Raw genomic sequence first — 27,947 nt, forward strand, 5'->3', positions numbered from 1 at the left:
GAGTTAAGGCTAATAATGATAGGAAGCATTGTCACATGCGTACAGCATGACAGATATTCTGTTTCCTTTAGTCTTTAAAATAACGGTGAGATGTTTTAGCTGAGAACACTGACGATTGGACAAGACTGTAACCTGCCCCATTGAAGCTGCCAAGCGTTTAGCTGCAAAAGCACTTAAGGCTGAGTCTGCTTTCAGGCTACACTAATAATGATGATACTGTGGCTTTGCTTTAGCTCTTTCTACCTTGAACTTCTCACTCCAGACAAATCATCTGGGACACGTTTATGATGAGCAGGGTAGACTATTACTTATGCATTAAAGATTAAATCTACTTCCTCTCATTTCATCATTATAATTTCAATCTTTTAGTTCATAATGCTTTGGTCTTTGGGAATCCATTTATGTTTAAAATGCTATTACTTGTGGCAAGGGTCATTCATTTAACCATTATCTGTGAACATCTTTATTATTAGTCAACTACACTACATTAATTACCAGGCAGTTTGACTGTCTCAGGAGAGAAAATATTTACCCAGGATTAGACCTGGAAATTGGAGAAAATTCACGGGGAAATTGGTGCAAAAGAAGAAACTCCAGACTGGGAGGGAGCTAGTAGGCCCTTTTCAGTAATGAGAATTTTCTTTTTAGATGGATTGACCCTTAGAGGTCATTCCCTTTAATACCCTCACTTTGCTGGCTAAGTCCTAACCCATGGTACAGGGTTATAATCCTCAGACTAGAGCCCTTCTCATTTAAGACTGCCAGAATTTTTGTTGTCGAGTTTTTAACAACTCTCCAATGTTTTGGAATCTGGAGACCCCTCCCCCAAATTCTCTTTCCCTTTGTTTGTGTTTTCAATTTCTTTAACTCCTGTACAGTTTCTTGACTATATCACATATTGAACAGCTCTTGTATCATTATTTTCTCCCCACCTTTTCATGGGGCTTCCAATTCAAGGCAGCTAACATGTAAAATTTACCATACTATCTATTCATAAGAAAATCAATTATTAAAGGTGTACAAATATAGAGAAAGGGTTGGAAAGATGAATTGTACCATCATGGTTAAGGCAATTCCAGTTGTCAGTGTTATAGATTCTGGCAGTAGGAAGAAATGCACAAGTGGTGCTTCTAGAAATCTTAGGAAGAAAATTCCCTCAGTATGCGTCATCTTCAACTCCCTTGCCTCCAATAAAAACTCAGAATTTTCTTTGTTCTCCTTTCTTCCCCGACTAGGTTTTGACTGATTCAGTTTCTGAGAAAGTCTGGGAATATGGATGGGAAACAGTGAATAGATGGTAATAGGTGTTATACAGAAAAAAAGATCAGGTGTAGTTTTAGAAGTCATGAATGGAAGTTTATGGAGCCTCTGAAGCAGGTGGCTGTACCCATAATTGAACAGAATCCTATGACATTTGAATTTCCTTGATGGATCGCACTAATTTGCAAACCAACAAATTATTGTACCGTTCTACTACTTAATAGCAGTTGATTTTATAGCCACTCACCACTTAGCAAACCAAGTTTCACAACCCTGCTCCATCTACTGTGCTAAACAAAACAGAAACAGGCAGATGCAGAGTCCCTTGGGGTTATGTGGAATTTGGAACTATTGATGAGAATTGCCAATGAGTTAGTCAATAGGTCATTTGTCCGTAGACTCCGTAGCCAGACAGATATTGAACTTTGCATCTTCCTCCGCTCTTTACCTTGAAGTCTCGTTTAAAATCAGACCGATCAGTTTGATCAAATTTAAAAGGTGCATTCTATTTTATGTGATGGGTTAGCCTGTGCAGAGATGGCAAGAGGGGAATTTGAATGTGAGCATAGGGATTTCCGCAAGCTCACAACATAACCGGATCTAATCCTTTTTTTTTTCTTGTGTTTTTTCTTTCTTTCTGTTTTTAGTTTACAAGTCTTGTTTTATGCCAGAAACCCAATCCATTTCTTTTATTAGTTTTTTGATGTTTTAAAATTAGAATTACATCTTCTTTCCCTCTCTCCTCCTTCCAGCCCCTTCTAGTTACCCTCTTTTGAACTCTCTGCCCCCAATACACCCCTCAAGTTGATAGTTTCTTTTTCTTTGCTTATATTTGTTACACACACACACACACACACACACACACACCATGCACACACATACACACACAACACATATACACACCGTACACACACACACACACACACACACACACACACACACTGTATGTGTATGCACAAAAAATATAAATAGTACTTGCTGAATCTATTTTTATTGTTTGTATGCCTATGGTTTCAAGGTTTACCACCCTTTCACTGGACAACCAATAAGAAGGCTAATTCTCCCAGTAGTCAATAGTTTTCTTTAGTTCTTTGTCTAAATTTCCCCTGTTCACATTACTGTGTCCATTGATAGATACTGCCCTTGTTCTGGTCTTGTTTTACAGACGTTTCTAGAAAGGACTATTTCACAGCAGGTTTCTTAGTATTCTGTGTTGGGAGCATAGCATGAAAGTTCTCGCACCTACAGCTCTCTGGAGAAACCAGGAATGTTAAGACACAGGATTGTCTTTCCAATGGGAAAGATGTCAAACACTTGTTTTGTTTTTGTTTTTGTTTTTTTTTTTCCATCCAGAAAGCTGGGAATTGGAAGTGATGAACAGCTGATGATCTGCATTATCTGTTGGGTCAGGCCATATCCAGCTCCTACAACCAGGACCAGAGGTAACTACCAATCTAAATGACCTTTACAGTCAGGGTCTCCCCAACCTTTCACAACTAGGACTAGAGATACCTAATAGTCTAAATGATCCTTATGTTATCTGTATAGCCAAAGGATCCCCCAGGTTCCCACAACCAGGATCAGAGATGGCTAATAGCTCAAATGACTAAACTATCAATACAACTGAGACCAGGCCAGACCATTTCCTAGACCCTTAAGCTAGTACAGGCATCCTGTCTCTAGAACCCATCTCCTTAGAAGAAATGACATATACTCTGAGTCTTATAATTACTTTATTTGGGGATTATGTTATGCCAGGAAATGTTTCCTCTAACTTTAGTATGTTTGAATTTGTCCTAACACATAGACTGCTTGAGATTAGATTCTTTAGAAGTCTTGATTCATGTTGAAATAGTCAATTTGAATCAAGGTTTTCTTTTCAATTCTTTGTGGTCAACTTCCTCCTGGAAACCTGCAGGGACCCCTTCAGTTCTAACTCTTTTGTCTGGTCCATCTTCTGTGATGTCCCCTGAGCCATAGATGCAGGAACTGTGATGTAGATTTACTCATTAGGTTAAACTCCCCAGAATCCATTGATCTCTGTCTTGTGTCCTGTTGTGGTTTTCTGTGGTACTCCTCATTGGCTGGAAAGTGAAGCTTATTTGATGATGACTGGCAGTTATGTTTATCTGTGGGTATAATGATAAGGTTTAGAATGTAGCAAGCAATTATGCTGGGCTAGCAAAATGGCAGTAGATTTTCCCTTAGGTCTCAATTTCACTAGCCCTGAAAAAACTAGCTAGCTTTGAGTGGTGCTTAAGTTCACTTAGAGAGCTATAAGTTACTAGTGGTGTGTGTATGCCACTCCTTGCCACTTCATGCATATCCTGCCAGGCTGGTAATTTTGGTAGTTCAAAGATACTGCAGCTGTCATGGACTGTTTCATTGTTTCCCTCCCTTGGCAACTTGTATAGAATTTTTTGAACCATAACCCACAGACCACAAAAAAGAAGCTTTTAGGTCAGACCCAGTGCAAATTCTCCAAGTCTTGTTCCCTAAGTGTGTGTGATTTCAGCATTTCTGTGGTACCCAACCTTGAGAAGCACCATAGGCTAAATCAATAATAATCAATATTGCTTTGGAAATCACTTAACCTACCCCGAGGAACCCTATTAGAGGAGGCATTTCATGTCTTATACTGGGGTTTTTGTTACTCTGTGGTCTTAGAAGCACTTTCAGCCCAAGTGGGTTAACTTTCTTTAATTATCCATCTATCTATCTATATATCATTTCTCTCTCTCTCTCATCTATCTATCTATCTATCTATCTATCTATCTATCTATCTATCTATCATCTCTCTCTCTATATATATATATCATATATGTGTATGTGTGTGTACATACATACACAAATTTATTCTGTACAATTTTAGGCAATTATAAAATAACATGATTTCTTGAGGCTTTATCAAAAACTTGATTGCTATGTTTCTCCTCCTTCTCTATTGACCTCCTTCTTCCTTCCCAGTTGGAACCCCACTCCCAGTTATTTTATTTTCCACTTCCTATCACCTTTATCTTGCTATTCTCCCCATTGGTCCCTTTATACATTTTCTTTTCTTTTTTCTTTCTTTTCTTTTTTCTTCCCTTTCTTTCTTTCTTTCTTTCTCCCCCTCTCTCTTTCTTTCCTTCCTTCCTTCCTTCCTTCCTTCCTTCCTTCCTTCCTTCCTTCCTTCTTTCTTTCTTTCCTTATCTCATTCTTTTTTAGTGTGTGGTTATTCTGTGTTGCATACTCATGTTTGAGGATTTGGAACCTGACATCAATATAAAACCTGAAAACACTAAAACTGCTTAAAGGAAACAGTTGGTACATAAGTATAGGAAATGACTTTCTGAACAGAATTCTATTAGGCAAGGAATTAAGGCCAAAATCTACACCCAAGACCTCATAAAACTAAAACTCTTCTGTACAACTAAGAAAAAAGATCAGTCAAGTGAAGAAGAAATCCATTGTTTTTGTTTTCTTTGCCAGCTATACTTCAGGAGTATCCAAAGAGCTCAAGTTAAACAAACAAACAAACAAACAAACAAACAAACAAATGAATGAACAAACCAGCCAACAACCAAAACCACAAATCTAAGTTTTTTTTTTAAATGGGCCAGATATCTAAACAGAGAGTTCTCCATAAAAGAAATAAGATGGGTTAAAATGTTATAAAAAAGTGTTCATCATTCTTAGTAATCAAGGAAATGCAAAATAAAATAACTTGAGATTTCATCTCAGGCAAGTCAAAGGCTAAGATCAACAAAATAACTGCCACATTTTTTTAAAACCATGTTGTAGAGAAAGAATACCCATTTACTGTTGGCAGGAATGCACAGTGGTACAGCCACTTTGCAAATCAGCATGGAAAGAACAAAACATGTCCAAAAAACCTAGCATATGAGCCAGCTATAAGCTCTATCATTCTTAGCATATGCCCAAAATACTTAACTCCACAAATACATGCTCAGTGATGTTCATAGCTGCTTCATTTATGTGACCTGAGAAGAGAAAGACTGTACATGCCCTTCAACATATGAACAGATGATGAAAATATTGTACACACACAGCAGAATACGACTAAGAAGGGAAGAAAGGAAGAATAGAAGAAAGTGAAATCATGAAATTTTCAGGTATATGGGTGGAATTGCAAAAGTTTTGCCTAGACTCAAAAGATAAATGCTTAAATGTTCTCTCTTATCTGTTGTCCTATTTCCAAATTGAGAATGTAATTATTAAACGTGTTTTAGGGAATATAGGAAAATAAGAGTCTGTCACAATAGCAACTTGGCAGGGACAGAAAAAATCATCAGATGTGTTTCTTTTGGTTAACGTAACCCAATCAGTCTCAAAATTAATTTGATAAGAACAAAAATTTTAGCTCTAAAGTTATCAGTAAAAGAAAAATAAAAGTTTTTATACCTCAAGTAGCCTATTTCTCAGAAACCTATAAAAGTGACTAACATTAAGGACATAGAGGCTTTTCAGCTTCCCTCTAGTATGTATGTTTAGTTTATCTGTTAGATACATTTCTCTCTCTGTGTGCATGCGTGTAGCATGCACAAGTGTGTGGATTTGCCATGTGTAGAAAGCAGAGGGGGTTCTAGAGCATCCTTATGTTTTCCCTTGATTCTGTTATTAATGATCAAATCATAATAAATCTTAATTCGTCTTGTCGGATTGGTGGGAAGCAAATGTTTTAAATAAAATAAGCAACACCATTAAGCACACGAGCACTGTTGGGGGATGATAGAGAATAACACGGAGTATTACATGTGGGAGGCATCTGTATTCACAGACATATTACCACAGCTGGCAACTGATGGAGCTGGCATCTGGCACGTAAGGCTAAACGATATTCCCACTGGACTGTGTTTATTAGAGCTGAACAGATAGATACATAGCTCCTGGAATGAGGGGCTAAGTCACGGCTAAAGAGGGACAGTCACAGCTACTCTCTTGCTCTATCAGTTACTCCTCTCAGGTGGCGTGTCGGTTTTGATATTGTGAGAAATTATTGAGTCAATCCACCTACTGAAATTTCAGCTTTTACTTTTTATTTGTGTGAACAGGAGATAATTCTGCTGAGAAATCCCTGGAATCTTGTTAATGGACAGACTCAGTAGCTAAAATAATCAGGACCTTTGTGGTTTGTGCACATGCCAAAAAAAAAAAAAAAAAAACCTGTCTTCCTGTATCTTGCCATGAAGAAAGGGGACAGGTGTTTACATTTTTCATTGTTGTTTTCTTTTGTTTTGTTTTTGAGACAGGGTCTTCCTATGTATCACAAGGTCTTGAACATAAACATAGTTCATTTTCCTGTTGTTTTGATAAAATACTCTGAGAAAAGCAACTTAAGGGAGAAGGGGCTTATTTAAGCTCACAGCTCAAGGTACAGTACAGACAGCAGGGTCTTTTTTTTTTTATTAATTGGATATTTTCTTTATTTATATTTCAAATGTTATCCCTTTTTCTGATTTCCACTCCAGAAACACCCTATTCCATCCCCCTCCCCCTGCTTCTTTGAAGGTTCTCCCTGACCCATCCACCCACTTCCTCCCACCTCCCCACCCTGGCATTCACCAGCTTTTACCTTACCTTGTAGCCATAGTCAGAAGAGAGCAATGCATGCATTAGTGTGTTCAAGCTCTGCTTCCTTTCTTCATTTAACACTGGAAATGGTGCCCCCTATGGTTAAGATGGGTCTTCTCATATCAGCGGATGAAGTCAGCATAATCGCCCAGAGGCTCGGGAGGTTCGTTTCCCACATAAGTCTGAATTTCGTTAAGTAGAAAACAAAAGCTATCATCAAAATTATCCGGGCTTCTTACTTCAGCCTCCTAGCGCAGAGCATCTAAGCCTATGCCACCATTCCAGGAATTATCCCTATTTCTATAAAGGAGGCAGAGCAGATTGCACAATTCTTGAATTTGGGGGTTAAGAATTAAGCTACTAGTAAACAGAAGAGTGAAGGCAAGGGCAAGCTGTACGTGCTAGGAACCAGGAACTTAATTTCCATCTCACTTGTTTCATCCTTTTCATCTTCTTTGTTTGTAGGCTTAGATCTTTTCAAGACCTACTTTATTTAGGGCTCTTAAATTCTTCAACCTTCCTTTTAACCAACCGACCAGAGGTAGGGGGAAAAGAAGGTTAATAGGAAAAAGGTGTGTAAATTTATTTAGAAGTATTTTTCTTTGGAGGCGATTCCACTCTTTGTTGCCAGGATACCAGCGTTCTAGTTCAACAGCAAGACTCAGTAATGGCGGCATGATCCAGTGGAAACAGCAAGGCTCTGCTGAATCAGCTGGAGTACCACGAGAAGTTCTCTGGTGTATTTCTCTCTATGAAGCGAAGACCAACAAAGACCAGCGAAGTGATGCATGGCATAGCAATGCAAGAACATCCTTTCACTGTTGGTAGGATCCCATTTATATTCTTTCTAAGCATCCCATGCCCTCTCAAGTGTCTGTTTTCATCAAAGCATCACCTGCCCACTCACAAGACAGCTTCCAGAAAAACATCACAGGACACCACTGAGTCATTAAAGAAACCAAAGACTTCCACTTCATTTGCTTTCACTTTCCAACCCTTTCTTCCCCATACAGCCCCTCCCCCTTCCTTTCCCTTTTCCCCCTCTCTTCTTCCTTCTTTCCTTCTCCCCCTCTTCCACCTTCTTTTTGTCTTTCTGCCTTTGTTTTTGAAGCCTGGGCAAGAAAACATCCAGTTCCCAGCTGTCAAGAGGACATAGATAAAAGGGCGTATACAAATTCCCTCCTCCAATTCTAGTTTATTTGGCAGAAAAGAGTAAAAGGTAGTAAGGGAAGGTAGTAATTATTGACCCTTGGTATTAACTTTGTTCTCTTGGGTAAGCACATAATTAGGTTGTTCTTTAAAATGCATATTATGTAGTTGGCAACACACTCTGGCTCAGATCCGATAACTTCTTATGCAGGCAGCTTTTAAAATGTACATCATGTACCAAAGGAGCTTTTCTGGTCTATTGGGTAAATATGTATTAAAGTAATTTTTAAAATACTTATGTACTCAATAGGCTGGAAGTGGTCAATGGTTTAATGAATAGTCATACATTTTTAAACGCGTATTATTATTTATGCACTGACCCAAGTGAGAAAAGTCTCTTTAAGAATGGCATATTCCTGATGACTGTGTAATTTTGCAGTAAAATCTTAAAAGTATTTTAGGAGAGCGGGAGCCCGTTTTAAAATTGCATTATCTCGTTGTCCCTTCACCTCGTTTTTCCTGCTTCTCCCCCTGTTCTGGGATGTATTTTAATAGGTTCATTTTATGGCCTCCCTGCTGGCCTAATTTCATTTTCATAGATTAAAGCTGATTTACATTCTAATTGTAATTTAAATTTAGAATTTATCCTATGTTGATTCGTAATGCCTGGCACACAGTAGAAACTCAATCAATATCTACCGGATGGGCCTTTCTTTGCTGTCACGTGGGCAAGCACCAGCATTAGTCCTGTGCCTCAAATGCTAAGCACAGTATGAGGGGTTTCTCTCCATCACAAACGGAAAACTTTGCAGTCCAAAAAAGATGCTCGTTCTGCCTTCAGTTTATCTGTCACATAGCTTCCTTTTACTCTGTCAGTTCTCCTCTCTATGTGAGGCGAGCAATAGTGTCACAGCTCAGGTCTCTTAGGGATCTGCGATCACTTTATAAATTACATACCCAAGATGGTACCCATGCCCACTGAGCCCTCAGAGTGCCTCTTTGATACTCTTTGACTTGAGTCCAGACCTCAGAAAAATTGAATACATTTTGTTTGAAACATTAGAGGTTTCTAAACTCCACAGTGTGTTAGTCATAAGTACCGAGGGGTTGGATGGGTGGTGGTGGGGAAGCCCAGGGCAGTGAGATGTCACAAAATATGATGACCTGACTTGTTCATCCCGAAATCCACACAGTAGGAGAAAATGGAGTGTTGCTGATGTTAACTCACATTCACATACATAAATAATTTTTAAAAATCAGAAAATACAATCTAACAGACCTACATCATCATCAGTAGCATACTTGTTCAATAATTCTGCATCCCATTTGCAGACCACAACCTCCCCTGGCTGTTTCTAGCCACTGATATTCACAGTACCCTTCATATGCTAGAATTATCTGCTCTTCCTCCCCTTCCTCCAAGGATAGTTCTACTCCAGCATTTGGAGTATTTTTTTTTCCTCTCTATTCCATGTATCCTGTGGGAATACAAGAAGGTTCTTTCTTAATTTCAGAAAATTCTACAAATAAACAAACCACCTGCCAAAAAGTGAGATTTTTTTCCCTAAGAGCAAGCAGGGTAATGATATCTCCAACAGCAGAACACAATAACTAGGGGCTTGAGAATACACATTATTAACATGCTCAGTGAGCTGCCTCAAATCCTATTTGGAGGGAGGGATGGCATAAATAAGTAAATACGCTCCTTGGATCTTTACTGTCTGAGGTTTGGTGAGCGGCTTCAATCTTGGAAGCACATTAAAATCGCTGCTCCATAATTGGATTTGTTTGCTATTACGGCGTAGATCTCCAACTTTTCCCATGCTTTCTACATTCAACAAGAAGCAATGGTTTTGTCTGGATGGGAATGAGACCAGGGAGGTGTCTTTTGGCTCACTTGAAGGCCAGAGAAGGAGAGGGAAGGGTGCAAATTCTCATGTTCTGATTATACTTGTGGCATGGCATTTTCAGCAGATGGCTGGGTCAACGGGCATCCTAGCTGTCAAAACACCTGTTGTTGTCGTGTTGGCCTATGACATTTTCTATCACTAAACTTAGACTTCGAGTGTGTCACGGTTCTAAATGAGGAAGCTCTGACATATTCAATGACTTTCTTTAAAATGAAAACCCTGAATACAGCATTGTAGAACATATCTGTAATCCCAACATTCGAGGGGCCGAGGCAGGAGGATTATGGGTCTGAGACTAGCAAGGTCTACATATATGTAGCTGGCTCTACATATATGAAGAAACAAAAGCTAAAAGCTCAACCTAAATCAAGTCAACAAGAAATAAAGCAAAACAACAAAAATAAGAACAATGAAGCTCCCACAAAAGAAGGAAGTGCATCTTATTTGAGTTTCTTACCTTTCCTTAAGTTTTAAAAATATACTTCACCGGACACGCTACTCTATTTTGTATTTGTTCATTTACTTTATCTTCCATTTGTAGGCATTTTGCCTGTATGTATGCCTATGAAATATGTGTGTGCCCAAGTGGAAGTCAGCAGAGAGTACTTGGTCCCCTGGAACTGAAATTGCAGATATTTATGAGCTGCTATGTGGGTGCTGGGAATCGAACCTATGTATTCTGGAAGAGCAGCCAGTGCCCTTAACCACTGAACCATCTGACCAGCCCCTGGAACACACTAAAATACATTCTCTATGACTGTTCTCCACTTCTTTTTAATAAGAAACTAACCACTTGTAAAGCCATGGTTAGCAGAAAGAAGTCTCTTCTTTCCTTTAACATTAGAAGAGAGCGACAAACATTTTTTTCCAAATAGCTCGTTAAAGGACAACTAGAAAGGCTGAGCAAAGGTGACGCCACATTGGAATATTCTTAGACAAACTTGACTTTCTTTCATCAAACACAGAGGTGCACATAATTTTATGGATGAAGGTAGAAGACAGAATCCTACAGGAGAAATTTCATTTGAAGACCAGTTGTTGGGTAGATTTGAAGAGAATCAGCAGTTACAAGTTCAGAAGGTAGCTAGGGCTCAGACATTGGTTCTTCAATTGCAGGGACCCAATTTAATTAGTAGAAATATAGCTCAGCTTATCGGTAGCCAGGGTGGGGGTCACAGATTGCCCTGGCTGTTCACAGAAGAGCTTATCTCTTTCAGGGTAGCCGGGGGAACAGATAGCAGAAAGATTAGTTGAAGAATGAGTATCTTCAGCAACAGACACTGATAGAACAGATTCCCCCTGCCCCAGTAACTCTGAGGCTCTCATTTTAGGATAGGAAAGGAGTTTTCCGGGACTGTCCATTCAAAGCTAGGAGTTGTGGTAGGGAGAGGAAGTTAGCATGCATGGCATGGATGTATTTGAGACTGGGGCCATGTAAAAAGGACCTAAGAGAAGGTACAGAAAAGATTGTTTTACAAGAAAGGCAGGTGCACGCCAGAGGCAAGGATATTATATGATAAGCAGGGATGACCTGCATGCACTCAAAATCTATAATCTCAGATAAGAAAGGTGCTTCTGGAATCAAGACCAAAAGGTCAGAGATAGCCCTTAGGAGACCAAGATTCTTAAGATAAATGTGAACAAAAATGGCAAAAAGTGTGGCTATGTGTGTCTGTCAGTGGAATACTGATCGGCGTGCTTCAACACTCCTTGCAGAAGTGGTCTTCAGGGAACTGCAGACACTGAATGTACAATTGGTTGGGAATAATTCAGACCTGAAGCACCCTCCAAGGACAGTTTTAGAATCTGAATTTTTTCTGCCCTTTCTGTTCATTTAAAGTATATTATTCATTGGGCAGTCCTTGTGGAGGTATGAGGTTATAATCTTAAATTTGATATCTGTCTTTACTTTCAATCCACGTGGTATTACTAAGAAGAGAATAAATGATTTCTACCAACTGCTGCTTAAATATAATGCTTAATCCATTTTGTGAACTGGAGAAAAAATTATACCAACAGGAATATTACCTTCCGTGTGTCTTCAGTGGACTGCCAGACGTGCCTGAGATCCCTCTGCTTTCACTGCTGCAGTCTGATCACAGGGATTTTCCAAGACAAGGCATGTAAGAACCTGGTTGCTGGAGAAACAAATGTCCAGATGACTTGTCCTGGGTCTGGCCTCTCTTCCAGTTCTTGTTCTTGTTTTTTCTCTTTCATTAATTTAAGGTAGTCTTACTTCACAGAAAAATTGAAAGGAAGTTGTAGAAAATTTTTATGTAGCTTACAATCCACATATAATCTGTATCACGATCTCTTACCAGGGAGGTTCCTTTGCTAGAATTAGGCATTGGCCTGTCTTTCCATTAGTTCCAGGACAATAATAAATACACAGTTGCATCATTATAGTTTTAAGTCTTATATTAAAACTGGTTACTTATATGTTAGTGGGCACTTCTTTCTATCCTCCTCATCTCTTTTCTTCCTCTTTCTAAATAGTTAAGTTTCAGATCAACAACACAGACATAGGTACAAAGCTTCCTGGACACAGTTAGTATGCCGTCTCTGTGGTTCAGAGTTTAGGTATGACTTTGCTCATTATCTTTCCAAGGCTTAAGGAGCCTACGGTGTCATTGGAGACTTGGCTGTGACAGGTTTCTTTCCAGCCCATGTTATTGTTTGCATTCGGTTTCTAAGGCTCCATGGCCCAAGAGTCTCACTTCTTTCTGTCCATTGCTTCGAGGCTGCTTTAAGTTCTTGCCATTCTTGTCTTCTCAACATGACTTCTCACTTTCTCAAAAGCCGGAAAAAAGAGGTTTTCTCCACAAGAACAGCATTCTATTTTTACTTAATGTCAGCGTGTACTTGTAATTGCATATGCTTCTTGACCTTATATTCGGTAAGGCAGAAACAAGTCACAGTGTACGTACTCAAGACAGGAGGAGACTGGAACCATGAGGTCTATCTTAGATGAACCGTACTTATAATATAAAATCCTTTCAATGGCAATAGTCTTAATGATAAAAATAAGTAAAGGCTTTTTATTTATTCATTTTCAAAACACTTCACATAGCTAGCCCTGTTTGACTGTAATGAAACCTAGCATGTTCTGTCAGATGCATTGAGAGAAACCTAGGAAAAAGTCCCTGATCTTCTTGGGATAATTGTCATCATTTACTCTACAGGATAGTTTGGTATACTGTCAATGGAAAAAATGGTGTTTACAAAAAAATCATTAAAGATTGGTGGACCAAATAAGGTCCCCTAACTTGTTATTTTTCCACAGAAAAGATGTTGGGGATAATATGGAAACTCAGAATTTCTGGACCAAAAGCTTCGAAAGAAGTTCTTTGTCTGTCTTTTAAAAATGGAAGTAGATTGGAATCTACTGTATGTGAACTCATTAAATGCTGGTAGAAGAAACATGCTCAAAGGGCACCCATCAGTCCTCTTAAATCAATGATCCTATTGGTTAGATCTGTGAGAGAGCAGCTCTTTTTTCAATGACAGAGCTCAGTCTTTGTCTTGCTCCTCTGAGACACTTCTGTTGATGAAGTGAATGACTTTCAAGATCTTCTGATTAAAGAGAGGAACAATTACCAAATTGTGACAATCAAAATAAAAATTGATAATTGGTTACAGCAGCTTGACTGTAACAGGACACATATTTCCAACATTCTCTAAGTTCTTTCTCTGGAATGAAAGGCCACAAGCAAGGATCAATTTGTGGAAAATGGACAATCAACTTAGGAATCAAGTTGAATATGAGCTCTTAATGTTACATAACTGCCACAGAGAATAATGCTAATAAAATGGTACTATACATTCATTGAAATGAATGTGGAGAGGAAGAAATATAGTTTAGATCTCAACTTACAGGTTTCATCTGAAAAAGTCATCTATTATAGGCATCTCTTTATTTGCTTGTTTGTATTTTGAGGCAGGATCTCTCTCACTAGAATGGGCTGATCTTGAACTTGTAATCTTCTAGCTTTATTTTCCTACAAGCTGGACTTAAAGATATGAAGCACCATACGTGTTTAAGGATTTAAAAACAGATTCAAACTACATGTTAATAGGGCGATCAGTGACCAAGGAGCTGAGGAAGTTATAATGTAGGACCTGGAAAGGGTGCTTCAGAGGGGAATCTCCTCGAGTGACTTGAAAGTCTATTTTATATGAAGAGGAGGGGACTCTTTCGGAATTGTAAGATACAATACAAGTTTTCCTAAGGCCAGCTTCGGAACTGTGAGGTTCGAGATATTGGCTTGGAAAATGAGTTCACTCTCAAGGGGAATTTTGGTTGTGTGGAAGAAAACTTGATAGAGTGTGTGGATTGGCTCAAGCATCAGATCATCAGATTTATAGTTGGGTTGCAGAATAGCATTTAAAGCCCTTTCAAAGCCATAATCAGCAGTTTCAAATCCCGTTATACAAGCAGGCTTAAAAAATACTATATCTCTATCTCTATCTCTATCTCTATCTATCTATCTATCTATCTATCTATCTATCTATCTATCTATCATCTATCTATCTATCTACCACGATTTTACTCCATCCCTAAGAAATAATTAGTTCAAATTATTTCATGAATGACTTCGTGTGTGTGTGTGTGTGTGTGTGTGTGTATGTGTGTGTGCACGTGCGCGCGCGCATGCGCGCGCGTGATTTTATACATGTTTAGAGGCCAGAGGCTAACCTCAGGTGACTTCCTCTAACATTCTCTGGCATAGCTGTTGGGATAGCATCTCTCACAGAACCCAGTGATATTAGAATAGACTGATGTCTGGTCAGCTAGATCTAGGAATCTATCTGTCTGTCTCAGAAAACCATGACAAACCCCTTTGAAAAGCCCATGTGCAAAATTAGGTCCTGAACCCTTTTGATGGACTAAGCATTGCACCTGGTCCGATATGGACATTTCTCCCAACTCCATTTCTCCTTTTCTTTTCTTTACTTTCTTTCTTTTTTTGAAACTGTGTTAGGTAGACTACTAGGTCAGCTTCCAACTTACTACATCTCAGGATGACCTTGAACTTCTGATCCTCTGGCCTATACTCCAGTGCTGGACTGACAAGAATGCACAATGAAGTCTAGGTTATGTAGTACTGGGGCTGGAACCTAGGGTCTTGTGCATACTAAATGGTTGCTTTATCAACAGAGCTATAACCTTGGCACATGTTATTTCTATGAAGTTATAGCTACAGTTTAAAGAGGTTCTACAAGTAAATTTTTGGGATAATTGATGTTGGTTAGGGGAGAGTACAAAGAAGTATTTTTTAAAGTGTCTCATACTTTTCCTGTATTACCATTATAGTATATATCTATATCTATATCATATATAAAAATGAACCATTTTTTTATTTTACTTACTTTTGTGGGAAATTGTATAGTGATTTATTGACTTTGCATCACTCCAACAGGCTATAATATAATTGATATCTAAATTGACAGGTTTGATTTACAAGCAAGCAAACAAATGAGCAGCAACAACAACATGCATTCAAATGATAAGTAAGAAAGGGAAATATAGATGTTCACACATGAAGAAAATATCTTGAGAACAACCTTCCTCCCATATCACCCCAGGAACACTTATTAGGACAATGTGCTTTAAATAACTAAAATGTCTATGCTGATTTCCTGGATTGCGTTATTTATTGAGGACACTAATGTTCCTCCAAATGTTTTGACTGTGACATCTGGGCGTACTTTCTCATTGTCTTTGCTCTATTCTAATTCCGATGTTCTTTTCTCTGTGTTCCCTTTCTGTAGAGTGGACTCATTTAAGAAGTGCTGAAATGGGAAAGACAAGAGAAAATGAAACTGTTTTAAAGCAGTTTGAAAGATTTGAAATAGTCTTTATGCTACGGGGACCACGTAAATTGCAGAAAAGCTTTTCAATTCAAGATTTTTTTTTTTTTTGGAAATTGGAAAGTTTTATAAGATGCAGCCAATCAAATCTCCACATTTAGAATTAAAGAGGAAATCGCCATCACGCAGCATTTCTTTTTTTCTAGAAGACTTCTTTAATGAAGCAGGAAAAATCTCACTCAGAAGTGAGTTCAAATTCCCTTTCCTTCCTGGTTTGTGGTAAAGAATACACACTTTGAGCAAAAATCAGTTTTACGGACTAGGAATCTGCCTGAGAAAGCCTTTGACATCAACCAGATAAATGCTCAGGGGTGTGTCTAGTGCCCGTGTGAAAGCTAACCAGAACATTGTGTGTTAGCCAAGGGTTTTGGAGGTGGAAGGGGCCGTTGTATCTTATCTGTGGTTCCTCTGAGAAAAGGAAAGGTAATGTTCGATGCTAATTTGATTGACTTATAGAATTATCACCTTTTCAGTTTGTAGAGGGAAAGCACCCCAGATTATGATTTCACATAGACTTAATGCAGTCTCAGTGCAATCTTAAAATGCTGACTTAAGCAATAATAAGTCATGGATAGACATTCTTAAGTATTTGCCGTTGTATTACTTTATACACTGAGCTTAGAGTATTTAGGAACACAAATAATCATGGAGGAAATACATTAAATAGTCACTGACCTTTAAGGTATGCAAGGCATTAAAAAACACGTTGTCGTGCTTATAATGTATCGCCTAGCAAAATTCATGCAATGCAGAAATTTATGGCTCAGAGCGTTTTTCATGCTATCAGCAGAAATAAAGATGTGATATGCATTTTTTTCTCAAGAAGCCAGGCAAAGATGATTAGTTAAAAAACAAAAGAAGAAAAATAAAGAAAATAATCAGGGGTGTAAATGATGTTAGGGAACACTAAGGCAGACGATGGGTAAAACCATTAACTATCAAAGTGAGAAAACTATTGGCATGAGAGATACCTAGCAAGATCGGCGGAGCAAAACCACTCAAGAAGAAAGGGCAACAGCTACAAATAAAGTGGTATTCAAAAACCACAGAAAGACACCAGAGAATTTGAGAAAATTTATTTCAAAAAGTAATTTAACCTTAATGCCAAGACATGGAGAATAATAAAACAGGAGGGTTATTGGTCATTCTTTAATAAGATATATCAAATCTAATAAACCAGTAACAGTGAAGACATAGTGGTGTATTACATTAAGACCAAGAGCTATCTGGAACAATAAGATAATGCAAGTTTGGTTGACGTTGGGAATACTTTGATAAAATTTCCTGCACAGTTATAAGAGAGGCTGAAACCTATGTGACCTTTAAAATGGATCCAAGGGAAACATTGGCTAAAATTCTTTATTTGGTTATAACGTGGAAAACAGGAAAAATATTTGATAAAATTAAATATCTAGGTTAATGCTTATATAACACTATTTTCGATAATATAGTTTATGAAGAGTTGAGGCATTTTTGAGAAAATTTTACTCAAACTTGGTACCTAGGCTAAAAAACAAAAAATAAAAGCAAAAAAGCCAAACAAACCGGGGAGTTAAAACCAAACAGCTAGAAAGAACTCCAGGGAGACTGACTTTTTGCAAGTGTGTGCTTATCTTTAGAAGGTAATATGATTAGGGGGATGGGTACTCACCGCATTATAAAGCCAGTCATCTAAGGTTAACTTTGGGGAGACTCCCAGCTGCTGCTGCTCTGCCTCTGTTGCTTCTTTCCTCCTCCTCCCCCCTCCCCTCCCTCCTCCTCACCCCTCCCCTCCCTCCTCCTCTCCCCTCCCCTCCCCCTGTCCTCCCCATCCTCTCCCTCCCCTCCTCCCCTCCCCCTCCTCCTCCTCTTCTTCTTCCTCTTCTTCCTCTTCTTCCTCTTCTTCCTCTTCCTCTCCTTCTCCTCCTCCCTTTCCCCTCCCCCTCCTCTCCCTCTTCCCCCTCCTTTTACCTCCTCCTCCTCCTCTTCTTCTTCTTCCTCTTCTTGGTTTTGATTTTTTGAGACATGGTTTCATTGTGTGGCTCTGGTCGTCCAGGAACTCACTCTGTAGACCAGGCTGGCCTCAAATTCAGAGATTCATCTGCCTCTGCCTTTGGAGTGCTGGGGTCAAAGGTGTGTGCCACCACAACTTTGCCAAGATCCTTCCAAGTATGGTTCTGGGTAGCCTATCTCAGAGGAATGAGGAGTAGCATATATGCAAAGTACTAAAATATATATTTTCAGTGTTCTTATAGAAAGTCTTTTATAAAGATGATACCTGGCTCTTTTTTGCCACCTAAAATAGTTAAACATCATTCTTATATGATGTTATCAAGAGCATGATATATTACGGTTAGAAAGCATGGAATACACACACACACACACACTCACACACACACATGCACACATGATTATGGATGAATCAAATGTCTAATGTTTTTGAGAAAATGATGAGGATTAGATATGTAGTGTAATGCTATTTGAATAAGTTCAATGGGCTTGAAGTGTTAAAAAGAACAGAATGAGATATTAGCATCTTGAGGATGAAAGGAATAAAAATATAAAAGTGAGGATATTCTATGATAACTAAAAATCTTATTATGCAATAGTATTTTAGCATGTAATTGGAAATGCCAGTTTTTGAAATACCAGAGTGATATTTTTTAAGCTGAAAAGGGGAAGCAGAACTCTTGTAAAAATCTATTGTCTACAAGAACTTTAAGACCCCATGCTCTTACTTTAGGAAGGATTTCTATTATTTCTATAACCTCCCTGACCATATAAAAGCAGCCAGAATTTCCAAGCCCTCAGATATTCTGATTCAGGAAAACAGAAGAATCACATCCTAGAGATAGAGGAAGGATATGTACACGGAGGATCCATAAAACTTTCACATTAGCTAAACAAAACAAAAACATCAAGAAGGGACAGCAATATTTTAGGTCCAAGGTACAGAGAGTAAATAGAATGGAGAACTATTTACAAATCGATATAAAATGATAACTGAATAGTTGTGGAGAGATAGGTACAGACCATGGTGCTTAGATCATGAAAGAAACACATTTGGAATGCAGATAGTCCCAAGCAAGAACATGGACCTTGGTATAGAAATGTTGGCATACAGCAAGTGATGTTAATGCAGGAAGAAATGCATACATGTAGCTTATCAAATTAAGTAACATATTTGTAAGCTGAAGGTGCAGCCAGTTTGAGTGAGATTTCCTTCCCTTCTACCTGGATTTTGGCTTAGGAACCTCCCAAATTACTGGAAAATCCTAATGAGTGAATCATTGTGAAATAGACAATTCTTAAACTTTCTTTGAACTTGAACTTGACCTCAGGCTCTCTCTGTGGCCTGCTGAGTCCAGCTTCAACAAAACTTCTGTAAGTCAGTATTGTGGATTGAATAGGAAATGTCCTCCATAGAATCAGATGTTTGAACATTTGGTTTTTCGGCCAATGGCACTGCTTTAGAAAGTTCTAGAACCTTTAGGAGGGGAACCTGACTTGAAGAAATAGGTCACTGGAGGCAGGTCTATACAGCCTATGCTTGCTCCTTATCTATTCTCTGATTCCTGGCTTGTGGACATACCATAGCCAACTGCCACATGCTCTTTCTGCCATGCTTTCCCTACTATGATGCACTGTGTCTTTCCAGCTGTAGGCCAAACTACATCCATTACCTCGATTTTGCCTGGCATTTGTTTATAGCAACAGGAAAGTAGTGAAAACAGTTTGATCACTAAGCTCCATCGTGGACTTCTCATCCTGGCCTGCCTTCAGCAAGAGCAATTCATTTCAGCACTGGATGGCTTCTCTTAGTAACTTAATTCAGCGATGATCTAGATCCTGTTCATTGTCTACAAGTGTCAGCTGCGTCTGCCACCCCAATTATGAGAGTCCTAGCACCCATTTTGGTAGTTCAGGATAAAGTTTGCCATTGAGCAGTGCAAGAACAAGCTTTTCAAAAGGCCTTCAGAGTGATAAAGAGTCATCAAGAGAGGTGAAAGGTAGGAAGACTTGGGATGTAAGAATAAGGTGGTCCATTCACTGTAAGCAAGAGAGCTAAACAAACTCCAAGGAACTGCTTTCCTCTTCTAGAGTTCCTGCAGGACATATAAGCTAAGACACTAAAGAAATGTGAACCACATCTGACTGAATCCCTTCTGCACCCTAGAAGAAGGTTTGTAGGTGTGATGACTGGTTATAGGCCTTATGCTGCCAACAGCCACTCTCTGGGAGCCTGGGGCTTTTGTCTTCTTGTGGATGATAGCGACCACTTCAGAGGCAGCCTTCAGGGGCACTTAGGAAGAAACTCTGCCACTTCAGCACTCTTCAGATGGTGTGCTTAAGTTTTCCTGTAGTGCTGTGGCATGCTGGGAGAGATTCTGAAAAACCGAAAGGTGATAGTGAGGTTTGTGCCTCTCACTCTCTTCTCCGCCCCAGTGTTTTGCCTTCCTGAGAATCCCGTTTTCGCTTACTAGGGAAGAGAAGACTTTTGGCTTTCCAAGAACGCTCCTCTCCCTCTGGCGAAACGTTCCTGCCTGCTGCCTCTCCTCTGAAGGTGAAGAGGAAGGTAAACATGTCTGCCCACTGAGTCTGGTTTATGTGATTGATGCTGGGACTTTTAATTTCCAGGACAAATGATGCATTAGTGGAACTGGGCACACAGGAAGCCGTAGTGCCAGAGAGTTAAGTGCCCATGCTGTACTCAGAGAACAGTCTACTCATCTCAGTTGTAGGCAATTAACAGTGATTATCAAGTGTGTGCATGGTGGGTGGCACAATAAGATTCTTCCCACTCATGAGACAAATGCACAAACATCTCAGAGAGGTGTAGCCTTGAGAAGGCAAAAGCAAATCACAGTCCCTATGCCAGAGTGACTTAGGAAGGGAGGACTTTTGTGAATGTTTTAATTTCTTTTAAGCCTCTTAGCAACTCACAAACCATTTGGTAATGTGTGGGGGAGAACTGGGCTTATTTAAAGTTGGACATTCTTATGCATCTTGACTTAGAGAAATTAGAACGAGAAGAAAAAAATCCCTATAAAATTGCTCAGCCATGGGGAGCAAAGCAACTTATTTATTTCAGTATTTCCTTCGGACATAGAACAACTCTGTAAATGTTGCTGAATGTGAATTGAAATCAGACCTAATTTTCTCAGCTGCTTACAATTGTATGAGCCCCTTCTTGTCTTTGTCATTATTTTATTTTGATTTATTATAATTTTTTTTGCTTTGTTTAATTTTGCCACCTTCCTATCCCCTTTAGCAAAATCCTCATGGCTCTGAGATGTGCCTCTTGTTTTTGCTATATTGTAGAGAGACTAGGAATCAATTAAAATTTTTATTTCTTGAATCACTTTTATTATATTTTTGTAGAAATGTTTCACTCAAAATATTTGTTCTCCAAGGCATGCTAATGAACAACTGATATCCGTTTCAAAGAACTCCCTACTATAGAAAATAAACAGTCAAGGGCATTTATTCTGTAATAAAGCAGGAAAACAATCAAATGGACCATTAATTAACATGCTTTTCAGCTACCCCACATATTAAATCACATCATGCAACTTTCGTTTCCTTCAGAGATTTTATTGATTTTATATTTCTCGCAGGTTTAACTGCATGAGCTATTCCAGGTATTCAGAGAAATTACCTAAGTCGGAGAATGTCTCAGAGAATTCATTTAAATAAATGTAAGCCCTTGTCTTTCACCATAGCTTCTGGCCTCTCAAGTAGCCAAGAACAACTTCTCCTTAGTCTAACATCCCCAGTGCCTATGCAGTGCCAGACATGTAGTAGACCTGAAAGAATAAACTGATTGCTCAATGTGGAAATAGAATGTCTACTGTTTCATTCAAATTCTAAAAAATAATAGTCACACTGTTATTCCTTTCTAGGAATTAGTGTGTAACACCTCAATTATTCAATTGCATATCTAACTTCAGAGTAGAAAATAATATATTGTTCCACCAAATCCTTTGGCACACATGTTTTCAGGAGGATTTTTTGTTGTTGTTTAAAGATGCTGTTATTCATTGTAATATTTGAATAGGTAATGACATGGTATGAAACCTTCAAGTAGACATTGTATCTCATTATCAAGGCCCAAGATAAGACAAGGACCTTAACAGAAGAGAACAAGCATCAATGCCTAATGGTAACCCAACTCTTTAACTAATTAATTAATCAATTAAATTTACATCCAGGTTCTGCCCCCTCATCCCTCCTCTCCTTTTAGTCCCACCCTTACAAATTCCTACCCCCATTACTCTCTCCCCTTATACTCAGAGACAGGAAAGCCCCCCCTTGGGTATTACACCACCCACTAAATGCATCCTTTCCCACTTAGGCTCAACCAAGTAGTCTGGTTAAGGGAAGAGGATTCAACGTCAGCCAACCAGTTCAGGTAAATTAGCCTTGCATACATTAAACACTATCTTATATTTGTTTAAATTTTTTCACCTAGTCATCATTGAACTGTAAATCCAACTCTAGTTCCTTGGTAGAAGCAATGCATGCTTTAATTATTTGGAGAATATTTTCTTCTTGGACATGTGTGACCTCAGCATTGTGTCGTGTCATTGGTCAGTTTTAGAGATATTGAATCATTTTTCAACCAAAGTGCTTTGTGTTTGCATAAAATTGATGAATAAACACACCAGTGCACATTATTTATGATTCTTTCTCTAAATTATGTGCTGTACACTACCTCTATACACAATCATACCTTGTGTCACTTAGGGCAAATAGGTTCATGCCTAGGATATGTCAAAGTCTACTTTTGCCCCAACTTCTGCAAAGCTCTGAGCTTGAATATTTTGACACTAGATTAATGAGAATTAATTGTGCATTGTCTTTGAAGTTCTTTTGACCTTTTCATATGAATTAATCACATTAGCCCTCAGCTCTTCTGACTGCTTTTTATAGAAGTCTGTGAATTCCGGGTAATGAGATGCTGGATCCTGAACAAAGAGTGTCCTGGGCTCCTCTTGTTATGGACAATTAGCATGCCCATCATTATCACCTTAATAACGTTTAACTACAAGTGGACTGAGGATTTCCTTTTATGTGCTTTAGAGATGCCTGGTTAATTGGTGGACTTGATATGATGGTCAGTGGTAATGAGCTCTCCTTCTCAGTTCTTCGCCAACAGAGTTCATGCCATGAAGTGATGATTAAACTAATAAATATTTCATTCTCATCAGAGATCTGCATTTTCATTTTCACTGTATACTTTGCTTTCAGATAAGCCTTGTAAGACCGTAGAACTTTAGTTACATACAAACAATGATTAATTTTACTCTTTGACTCTTTGACTGCTCACCCATCAAAAGTAGTTGGCTATTTTTGTAGCAGATCCACTCTTTTTTGTCCATCACTAGGACTGTGCTTTTCCACTTCTAATCTATGTATATGGAAAAATATGATTAATACTTATTTCTTTGATCTTGATTTAAGTTAGGAAAATTTAGGCTTTATTCCTTTCTAGAAAAGTAGATTGAGGCTTTTTTTTTCCTGTGAGACTAGATATATTATTTTGTCTATATATTTTCCTTTCTAAGTAAATACTTAAATATTCATTTAAACAAGGTATTACTGTGTAGCCTTGGCTTGTCTTTAAGTCACATAAATTAATTAACCTCAAAACCCTTTTTATCAGCTTCATTTAGGGGTGATTTACACCCAGTGTCTTCATACATTTAATCACAATACATGATCATTTTTTAAAAAGAGAGAAGACAATTATATACTTGTCATATAACTAAGACCTATAACACTTCTATCTTCCTAGAAAGGTCTTTTACAGTCAGTTTCTTGTCTTTTCATTATATTCCAAAAGGCTGCCTCTTTCTTGCTTTTCTCATCTCTATGACCAGTATGGAATGGAGCTACTTTAGGGAAGGACTTATTTTGGCTCACATTTCAGAAGGCTCAGTCTAGTTGGCAGGAGTGGTAGGGCTGGTTCTTGTTCATGGGCAGGAGTACAAAGCAGCTGATCTTATGAAGTTAGACAGCAAGCAAAGGGATGGACTCAGAGGTGGGGTTGGGCTATAATGTTCAAACCTGCCCCAAGTAGCTATGTCATGTATATATGTCATAGGTTCTAAAACCTCCCGTTAATGTTACAATTATCTGGGATCAAGCACACTGCACATTCAAACCATAACTGGCCCTCATCATAATGCAAAGTGAATGTAATATGACTTCAAAAGTTCTCCTACTTTTCACAGTCCCCTTATTGTCCAAAAGCCCAAATTTTAGTCTAAGACTCGAGGGAAACTCTTAAACTGTGAGCATTTGTGAAATCAAACGCCCAAATTCATACTTATAGTGTATAGTAGTAGAGGATATCAATACATAAAAATAGCACAATAGCAAGGAGAAATTCATTAAGACTGAGTTTCAAATGCTGCAACTCCATGCATAGCATCTAGGACACATGATAGTACCATCTGGTTCTGAAGGGATTGGATAGTCCTACCTCTACACTCTATAGCCTACAGAAACATGTTTTCCAAATTGGGGCATCTTACTCAGTGCATGAAAATTTCCTTGGTTGGCGAGCCATATTCTCTGACTCTCCATTCAAAATGTAGGCTACCCTTGAAACATTTGTTCTTTAGAGTCTCTCTTCAAGGTCTTTCCTGCTTGTTACATATTGTCTAGCCTCGTTGACTCTTTGTCTAGAATCTTGGTTTTAAACCTCCATGATCTTTATAAGTTTTACAAATTGCATTTTATCAAAATCAACAATATAAAGATGATACCAAGTTCTGTTACTATCTGAACTGGTAGCCTGGAACCCTTTTCCCACAGATGCAATGGTCCTGCAATTGTCTGGGCATCTGGATTTGGCAAAAGCATTTCCTCATGTGGTCCTGTTCAAGCATGAACCTTAGTGTGGCATTTCTGTCCACTCACCCTTTTTGATGCAGTCTCTTTTAAATGAAATTCTTCAAATGAGTTTTGCATTCTTACACAGGAACAAAGCCTATTGTCCTGTTTCAGAGTGCTCTAACTCCCTCTCACTGCACTAATCCCTAACAATGACAGCTCCTTTGTCTGCACCTGCCTTAGCATAAACTTGCTTCTTTCTTTGCCAAACTGTATATTTTCCAAAAATTTTTGCTTCACTTGTTGATTTGAATTCTCACTATGAAATTCAATAAATGCAGGAAGCAGTAGCCGTCCATAGGCTGAATGTTGTATGGACTTTAATTTTCCTCCACTAAGTGAATTAGTGCATGCAAATTTAGCCTCATTAAAAACTGAGGACAAAGGAAGAGTATATATAGCCAGATTCTTGGCCTGAGTGTAGCATGAATAGCATACCCTTTATTCTCTTCTGAAACCTAACAACTTGTGTCACTATCCATATTTCTATTGGCAGTCGGGTTTTCTGGACTACTACCAGAACGCCCAATGGAACTATGACTGCAGTATTCTAGGAGTTCTCTAGTCACAGGTCCACGATCTGCCCTATTTCTTCTGCAGACCAGTTCTAAAGACATGTAAACCACAGGCTCAGGTAGATCACAGCAACAAACCCATTTCTTCATTTTGAAAAACCATTTTTCCTTTCAGGTTTTTTTTTTTTTTTGTCACCACCAAGACCGAATAATTTGTAGAAGCAACATAAGGAAGGAAGGATTCATTTTGTCTCACAATTCTGAGGGTACCATCCGTCATGGCAGAAAAGGGAAAAGCAGAGAAGATGGCGCTGGCTCCTGTTCTTGGTGATGAGGGAAACATAAGGAGCTTGGTCACATTATGGCAACAGACAGTAGACATGTTTTAATTTTGAAGAGTGGGATTAGTCTGTTTTGTGGAAACTATAAACAAATGTGACTTTTTCTAAAGTGGCTATACTGCTACCCAGTTTTTTAAGCGACATGTAAATGTCCTGGTTGCACTAAATCCTCAACAAACCTGGGGATTATCGAATGCAGAGTAAGTGACAGTTCCATATGCTCTTTAATTTCTATCTATTATAGAAGTAAAGGTGTATGTTTGTGCTGTCATTAAAAGAAGGGATGCTTTAAATATTTTAATTTTATATTTTTAAATGTAGATTTACTGCTGCAAAAAGACTTAAGCTTCAGAGTAGTGTAGGCTCAAAGAAAACAGGAAAATGTCCAGGGATTTTTAAGATCTTTCCTACCCTCACATACGAAGAACTTATTTGTCATCGTTCTATATCTGAATGGTGTATTTATCTCAACTGATAGACTATATCATATAATCACCAGACATCCAAAGTTTACATGAAAGTTAACTCTTGGTAATATATCTTGAATGCCATTGTTGTAGCGAAGGCCATCTTGACTTTTTCTTTCAATATATAATTTAACCTTTTACAGGAAGGTCTATGACCTACTTGAGTTTTCTTTTGTAAATAATTTAAATTGTAACATACACATACACACACACACACACACACACACACACAAACACACAATTTGTTTCCTTATATGTGGTCATCCAGTTCTTCTGGAACCATTTGTTTTCTTCATTGTTTTCTCTTTGCTTCTTCGATGTAGATCAGCTGACTATATTTATGTGAGGCTATACATTTATTACATTTTATTCTTATTGTAAAACCTATTATTCATGGGAAAGGTTTGAACTATGACAGTTCTTCTTCTTCTTCTTCTTCTTCTTCTTCTTCTTCTTCTTCTTCTTCTTCTTCTTCTCCTTCTCCTTCTCCTTCTCCTTCTCCTTCTCCTTCTCCTTCTCCTTCTCCTTCTCCTTCTCCTTCTCCTTCTCCTTCTCCTTCTCCTTCTCCTCCTCCTCCTCCTCCTCCTCCTCCTCCTCCTCCTCCTCCTCCTTCTTCTTCTTCTTCTCCTTCCTTCTTCCTTCTTCCTTCTTCCTCCTCTTCCTTCTTCTTTCTTCCTTCTTCCCCCTTCCTTCCTTCCTTCCTTCCTTCCTTCCTTCCTTCCTTCCTTCCTTCCTTCCTCCTCCTCCTCCTCCTAGAAAAAGCTGTGAATTGATGGCTCTGGCTTGAACTTAGCTGTTCAGCTTGTTTCAATTTATTTCTGTCATTTATGAAGTTATTGCTGCTTGTAACATCAACAGTTTAGAGAACTGTGATAAATGTGAAAATAAACACTGATTAGTGGAGGAAGGTTGTTTGACCTTTAATGTCAAAGATGAAGACAAAATACAATTAGCTGAAGTGGCATCATTAATTTTTCATAAATAAGAGTATTGTGAGGTTCACACTTTAATTCAAATTAAATGCCCATCACATGTAATGCATGTGATACAGTAAGCATAAACCATGTCCTTCTTAGTCTTTGATGACTGATATAGACAGGCAGATCATTAGAGTGAAGGTGATATGCCTTTATGTTTGCTATTCACTAGGAAAACCAGAAAAGAAACCATGAAGGATTTTGAAAATATTTTTGATTTGTTCCATGGTGTGCGTGGGAGTTGGCCACTGAGACCTTCAAGCTTCATTTATGAAATAAAATAGTTCTATTTCAAATGTTATTTTATTTTATATGTTATCTATTTCAAATTATTTTAGTTTGGAGTCCAGACATTTAAGAATAGATTTCATTAGAAAACACTCTTTACTTATGATAAGATTTTAGACAGGTGGAAAATGGCCAATAGACAATAATTAGTGGCTAAGTTATTATAATAAAATAAAGACAAATTACTCTCAAGGTTTAAAATAATTATAAAGCTGAATCATCGCTGACCTGAAATGCTGAGCCTACGTCTTGCTTGATCTTTTTGTTCTAATTAGATTTTATTTATTTTCAGTATCTTGCGAAGAGACTGAGAACAGATCACAGAAGTGGGCCATTATGCAGCGATGTTATTTGAACTCTGGAAAGACAAAGTAATTCTCGATATGGCACACACCCACCTCATGCCCAGGCTTTATGTGCGAGTCTTGCAAACAAAGGCTGCAATAATGTCTTTAAATATATTCCTCAAATGCATCTCAGCTGTGGTTCTGATGAATACATGTTTTACCACTGAGCGTGTAATAAGTAGGGAAAGTATTTCCAGGAGGCAGAGTGGTCTCATTAAAACTCAATTCAGAGAAGCACAAACAAACAGCGAAAGCAAAAAAGTACCTCTGGTCTCCAATCTAGTCAGTGAGAACTCAAAACAACTTTGAGTTCTGATTTTATTAAGTCTACTATGTTATGAACAAATATGGCCAATATTCTGCATTTG

At 38.4% G+C, this 27,947-nt stretch overlaps 1 protein-coding gene and 1 long non-coding RNA gene across 5 annotated transcripts; one reads left to right on the top strand and one right to left on the bottom strand.

The window, feature by feature from the left end:
• Positions 1–2,975: 2,975 nt before the first annotated feature.
• Positions 2,976–7,445, bottom strand: LOC134481735 (uncharacterized). Its single transcript, XR_015636973.1, has 3 exons — positions 7,267–7,445; positions 6,841–7,016; positions 2,976–3,389 (listed from the first exon to the last, which is right to left on the bottom strand). It is a non-coding gene; the product is annotated as an uncharacterized LOC134481735 (long non-coding RNA).
• Positions 7,446–7,485: 40 nt separating this feature from the next.
• LOC148001284 (uncharacterized) lies at positions 7,486–27,706 on the top strand. 4 transcript variants are annotated; one of them, XR_015636970.1, is made up of 6 exons: positions 7,486–7,658; positions 15,666–15,949; positions 20,228–20,319; positions 21,802–21,906; positions 22,099–22,155; positions 27,525–27,706. XR_015636970.1 is itself a non-coding variant. In XM_087584537.1 (5 exons), the coding sequence occupies exons 2-5, from the start codon at positions 15,838–15,840 to the stop codon at positions 27,585–27,587; spliced, it is 324 nt and encodes a 107-aa protein (XP_087440663.1). In that variant the 5' UTR covers positions 7,491–7,658; positions 15,666–15,837; the 3' UTR covers positions 27,588–27,706. The 4 variants fall into 4 exon arrangements, 1 of the variants encoding a protein (XP_087440663.1); XR_015636969.1 differs by lacking the exon at positions 21,802–21,906 and adding an exon at positions 25,335–25,700 and having other exon boundaries at positions 7,491–7,658; XM_087584537.1 differs by lacking the exon at positions 21,802–21,906 and having other exon boundaries at positions 7,491–7,658.
• Positions 27,707–27,947: the final 241 nt, after the last annotated feature.

Source organism: Rattus norvegicus, chromosome 14 (genome assembly GCF_021556685.1).
Source record: "Rattus norvegicus strain SHRSP/BbbUtx chromosome 14, alternate assembly SHRSP_T2T, whole genome shotgun sequence".
Taxonomy (NCBI): domain Eukaryota; kingdom Metazoa; phylum Chordata; class Mammalia; order Rodentia; family Muridae; genus Rattus; species Rattus norvegicus.